Source organism: Passer montanus, unplaced genomic scaffold, assembly GCF_014805655.1.
Source record: "Passer montanus isolate IOZ18808 unplaced genomic scaffold, ASM1480565v1 scaffold79, whole genome shotgun sequence".
Classification (NCBI taxonomy): domain Eukaryota; kingdom Metazoa; phylum Chordata; class Aves; order Passeriformes; family Passeridae; genus Passer; species Passer montanus.
In genome coordinates this window covers 2,536,810-2,542,809 of record NW_024373145.1, presented here as the reverse complement: position 1 = coordinate 2,542,809, position 6,000 = coordinate 2,536,810, and the positions used below count along the sequence as shown (strand labels likewise).

Sequence of the window (6,000 nt, the reverse complement as noted above, 5' to 3'; positions counted from 1 at the left end):
CTAAGAAAATAAAACTGTCACAGTGATACCAGATTTTAGCAGAACTATATTGTAGTTAGGGAAAGGGCAAAAAATATTAACGTCTGTAGCTAGATATACAGACTGCTAGAAGAAGCACCTGGACTGAATTTCTCCATGAAAGAAAATAAACTGGATCATCTATTACTCAAATCTCCTGTATTAAAGTTGAACCTGAAGAAGGTTACTCTGCAAAATACCTAGACCTGCCCTGTTGGAGAGGGTTTGTGATTTGGGGAAGCAGGATTGAAAAGGCTGTCACTCTAAAACACTGAGACAATCTTGAGTTCATGTTAAATATATTTTCCTCCAATATCCCTAAAATTAAGAACCATAAAATAAATACAGTTCGATGGACAATAATTCATAGATATTTAACAATCTTAGGAATAAACAGCTTCTAATAATAATTCAAAATAATAATTTTGTTTATTCTTGTAAAAGGAATACAGTAGACAAAATATAAAAAGATCAGCCTGTGCATCTACAAAACCAAATAATTCATTTTCTCCCATGAATATCTGTTTATTTTCAAAAGCACATGTACTTCAATTCTAAGCAAGGCAATTAATTTGGATTCTGCCAAATCAGAGCCATCATAGTCACAAGATTACTTTTATTATTTTTTACAGTGAAAGGACTCTGGGAGCACAGATCCTGCTGTGTAGAGCTATCACATTCCTTCCCGAGAAATGATAGGAATGAAAAGTCTAACTGTAAATAATTATTTCAATAAAGAAATTACAAAAAGCTACAATAGTTACTTAGCTAGACTCATTTCAATTGTTTGTTCTTGCAACATGTCATTTTAAAATAAATAGAAGAGTATTTTTTAGAAACACCCACCCTCCAGCTTCCTGATGCTTTGTTTTGCAAAACACTTGCCAGCAGCAAAAAATTTAAGTCTTTGAAGATCAGGGAGGAGATGAAGTGTACCAGAATTCTTCAGCACCCTCAAATAACCCCACACCTGGGGTTAGGCTGACTCCACAGCCTCCATTAGCCAAGTTGGCTAGGACATGTCCTTTAGGAGCATCCTGAGGGTTCATGTCCCTTGGCCTGGGCCTAGGCAAAGGAATAGAGCTCGTTGTTGAAGTAGTTCTCCAGCTGGTCACTGAGGGCCTCAAAGGTGGGCCGCTCCTCGGCCTCCGCGCTCCAGCACTTCTCCATCAGCTTGTAGAGTGGCGCTGGGCATGTCTCCGGCTGAGGAAGTCTGTACCCATTTTCCAACAGCTGGATCACTTGGTGTCCTGGCATACCTGCAAGCCAAAATGAGTTCATCAGGTTACTCAGGGTGCCATGTGTTCCTCTCTCTTCAGCACAGAATCACCACAGAATGCTTTGGGTTGAAAAGGACCTTAAAGATCACCCACCCAGTTAAAGACTCTGCCATGAGCAGAGACATCTTACACTAGACCAAGTTGCTCAAAGCCCTTCCAGCCTGGCCGTGAATGATTCAAGGGACAGGGCCTCATTTCTTAGTGTTTACCAGCAATTAAAAATCACCTCCAACATTTCCTCACCACCTCACCCTGACTGTGCCAGCTGCAAGGCATTGCAAATAGGTTTGTCTGCGTGTGAGGCTTTCCTTCTACCATTCGGATTTCTTAAAATTTCTCTGACATCTATTTAGCTTCAATAGTTCCTAAACACCTCTAGTCTCAGTGACTACAAAATCTCCTAAGAAAACCTGACCAGCTGCTGAATTTTCCTCACATTTAGAAACTTTTTCCTAAAGACAGCCCTCATTTCTCAAGGGCAGCTGGGCAATGGTCTCCCTCCTGCTCCATCATCGCCAGCTATGGAGAAGAAACCATTCCCCTATTTTTGCTACACCTTTATATGCTAAGATTATTGTCCAGTTCTCTTCCAATTTTTTATTCTTTAAATTAAATCTTAAATAGTGTTAACTTGTTTTCCCTAGATCTCTGATGGTGTTTCCTCTGCACATTATCCACTGCCACCACAAATCAACATAAACTTCTGACTACTGAGAACAAACTCCTGAAAGTAATACCAAGTAAGCAAATAGTAAAATGACATTTTCTACTTTCAAGATAGAGATAAACTATGCCTTTGCAAAGGGGTAATACTGGATGGGTTTTCAGACGAAATCCAGAGCCACAGTGTTACATATTTTTTATACTAAAATGATGTATTTATGTGTGTGTGTGTCCATATGCACACAACTACAGTTTATATAAGACTTCAGGATATTTTGCTTTGCTTTTTTTATTCCAGAACAATTTTGCAGGAGGTGAGGGTGGGAATCAAAAAGCAAAATCAATTTTTCCTTTTACAGAAAATATCAGTTTGGGACCCTGTGAAATGTAGTTTATGGCAAACGCACCACCCCTCAGGCCTGTACAGACACAAAATAACTTCTTTTCTGCTTTAGTTCTTCCCTTGTGTTCTACTCACCAGCACAAAATGAGTCACAGTCAATCATCTCACTGATATCTTGTGTTATTAGAGCCACAGTTCCTTAAGCATTTCTCACAGTACTAGAAATAGTAGCTGCTCTTAGACTACTATATCTACTTTTCAGGTTGGTGACATTTTATTTTTTAATTATTTAATTATTGTGATTTATTCCTTTATGAAGACTTTTAACAATCATATATGATGGAGGGGGGTAAAAGCACCCTGATTTATTTTTCAGACACTTTCTTTCCGAAGTGCCTGTGCAGCACTTCACACATAATCTATTCTTCTATGAGATATATTAAAAAAAAATTCAAAAAGGGGAGGTTGGGGAACAAAAAATCCTTCTTTTATTTCTTTCCTTTTTCACATTCCAAGAATTGGCATCTTTGATCTGATGATGGAGGAAAATAGCCAGCTGGCTTAGGTGCCTGTGCAGTGCAGATTGACTCCATCAAGAGGAAGCTTGAATGTGTGCTAACCACAGCCTTTTCAAAGCTGCCAGGAGGCCCAGGGAAGCCAAAAGGTCTGCCCCATTAAATGGACCTCATCTGACCAACCTTCTTCCTCTTTTTAAAATTTTAACCCTTTAACATGCCCATAGTACAGGCATTCAACCTTCTTTTTTGTATTATTCTGAAATCAAGAAAAAAATTAGACAACATTCTTTAGATAAAAGTACTTACCATGATAAGGCATCTGCCCATAGGTAATTATTTCAAACAGAAGTATCCCAAAGGACCAGACATCTGATTTAATGCTGAATCTGCTGTAGCGGATTGCCTCCGGGGCTGTCCATTTCACTGGGAGTTTTGTTTCAGTCCTAGCTTCATATATTTTTTCATTTTCTACCTATCATGGGTAAAACAAAACAAGCCTCGTTTCAGATCTGCTTCAGCAAAGCACTTAAGCATCTGACTAAGCTCAGCATGTGCTTAACCTTATCTTTTAACCAAACTCTTATTTTTCATGTAAGTACCCGTTTTCTGAAGTCTACCATTGGATTCAGCTTTGCAGTTGAAAAGTGTGGAAGCTTCATCAGAGGCTTTTCTAAAGCATTTATGATTTCAAGCAAGCACACAGCATTGGAGTGGCTCCTGATTAATTATGACTTGCTGCTGTGAATTCTGGACCTGGCATGCAAGATTTCAAAAGTCTGTCAGGAGTGGCAGTGTAAGCATCCTGCTGACACTAGAGACCAAATGTCTCCACGTCTGGTCTACAGTAAAGAGAGAAGGCAAGAGGAAGAGGTAATGAATTTCAGAACCTTTCTTCTGTGATTTATTGTGATGTTGAAGGGTCATTGACTTTGATAACAGTGGCTTAAGCAGGTTTTTGGGGAAGAAATAATAAACTCTGACTGATGTGAGCTAATTAAGGTAAACTGTAGATGAAAAACACAAAAAAAGTGTTGAGTTGCAAATTTGTGAAATCATGTCCTTAAAGTTTTATCACACAGACATCTAAATTTTGTGAACATTTCTTCTCTCTTTAATCCCTACACGTAATTTAGTGTACACAAGTCGCACCTAAGCCTCAGTCAAGTTTTTCACACGCAGATCCAGACATACATGCACCAGATTTTGCTTTTTTGATTGTTTAAATACAGAATACAGTATATTTCCCAGCTGCAATGCCCAATAGTTTTGAAAAGACTGGTTGTTATTGATTTCGATCTCTATACTTATACAGTTGGCATCTTGACCATAACACTAATCTTTAGAAACAAGAAACATATCCATAATTCTTCATTAAAAAATATATACTTTTTATGTTAAAGAACTTGTAATATTAACTTATGCATATTTACAACAATGAAAATTAAATTAAAAGAATTTTCAAAGTCCCTTGTTACCTTTAAGTTATTATTCTATACTTCAGTATGTTACCCAATTCTGTTATGAACTTCAATTTCTGCTGTTTGAATGGAAAAATGAAATGAGAAGCAGAAGACTTTTTTCTGTTTTTCCTTCTCAGTGCAAGAACATAAATAAATAATAAAACCCCAAAAAACACAGATTCAGAAATTATGGATTTCACACTGAAATCCATAAAATATGACTAAATAAATCTTTCCAACACTGATCAAATCATTTTCAGAGGTAAGAAATCTCATTTCTAAACCAGACCTCTTCCATAGGGATACTCTGGCCAGTGATCCTTGGCATTCTCTGCCTTCAAGGACTAGAGAAAAAAACAAAACAGTGCAGTGGGAAAGAATTTGCAGTTGCATCAGGCTTAAAGCTCTGAGAGCTCACTTTATGAACTTTGCTGTTAGCTGTGGAGAGGAATAAGGTCCTTTTATGATTACCACCTGTGATCACAAGCACTCTAGAGGCAGAGGGGAAGTGAACAAGGCGAGAGTGTTTGTCCATACATTTTTATGTGCCTTCCCTTACAGGCCCAGGTGTACAATCTTTCCATCATTCCTCTCCATGCTGCAAACACTGTGGATAAAGCTGGTCCAGTGAAGGGTATTGTTTGCCAGGATCCTTCCTGGGTGGCTAGGTGGGAAGCAGACCCTAGGATTCTTCAGATTGGCACAAAGACACAGGACAACTTCTAACCTTGCATGTGATAATGCAGGTAGAAGATACAAGTGAACAGGTTATGGGTCCTTTTCTGCCTGGGCTTGCCTTTGTCTTAATCCATCAGTTCAGGGCTACAATTCATTCTTTACTTGGCCTCTTCCACCTTGTTCTCCAGAGTTAAGAGCAGGGATGATTAACCCTTTCACAACCTACCTTAAAAACTCTTGCAAGTCCGAAGTCTGCCACTTTGTAAACATTGTGCTCACCCACAAGAACATTCCTGGCTGCCAGGTCCCGATGGATATAGTTCTGAGATTCAAGGTATGCCATCCCAGAAGCCACCTGAGCAGCCATGTCTATTTGATGTGTCAGGGAGATTTGAGAGCCTCCATCTTCTGTTTAAAAAGGAGATGACAAGAACATAAGAACAAGAAAATTCTGATTTCAGACATAAATAACTGAAAACCTGCCTGGTTCAAAAAGCCAACACAAATAAACCAAACCATGCAATGTAATAAAGTAACAGCCCAGACAAATGACAGGGATTACTGCATGACATTACTTATTTCCCAATAACTGAGTAACAGTGTTTGTCCCATCTTCTCTAAAAGAGTAGATAATACACGCAGGTGTTAATCTAGGCCAGGAATGAGCTGCTGACACAGTCCAAAAAGAAAATATTTTATCTACTGATGGTAACACAGTATGCACCTGTCTGACATAAATGATTCATAAAACTGTTCCAAACTGTGAGTAAGAGTTAATGTCAGTACCCAGTGGTTGTAGCCAGAGCTTACTAAAGATGGAAAAGCACAGAATTACCCTTGTTCCCTGTTCTCCAATGATTCTGACTAGGAAAAATACCCTCTGCTGTCAACTATAACTCATTTTCACTTTCCAGTCCACTTGACTGCTTCATGCTGTTATCTCTGTTGTTGCTACTCAAGAGTAGGACTCCTTGAGATGCTTTTCAAGCTGCCTCCTTCTCTAGTAGAACTTTTTGAAGCAATGTGCTTGTCATTCCCAC

At 38.7% G+C, this 6,000-nt stretch overlaps 1 protein-coding gene across 2 annotated transcripts in view; it reads right to left on the bottom strand.

The window, feature by feature from the left end:
* Positions 1–300: 300 nt before the first annotated feature.
* FRK (fyn related Src family tyrosine kinase) overlaps positions 301–6,000 on the bottom strand; it is a 48,005-nt gene continuing 42,305 nt past the window's right edge. For both annotated transcript variants that reach the window (XM_039731608.1, XM_039731607.1), the window contains exons 6-8: positions 5,187–5,368; positions 3,129–3,294; positions 301–1,277 (exon numbers count right to left, since the gene is read on the bottom strand). In XM_039731608.1, coding sequence (XP_039587542.1) covers positions 1,084–1,277; positions 3,129–3,294; positions 5,187–5,368 — 542 coding nt within the window. In that variant the 3' untranslated portion in view covers positions 301–1,083. The remainder of the gene's footprint in view (positions 1,278–3,128; positions 3,295–5,186; positions 5,369–6,000) is intronic.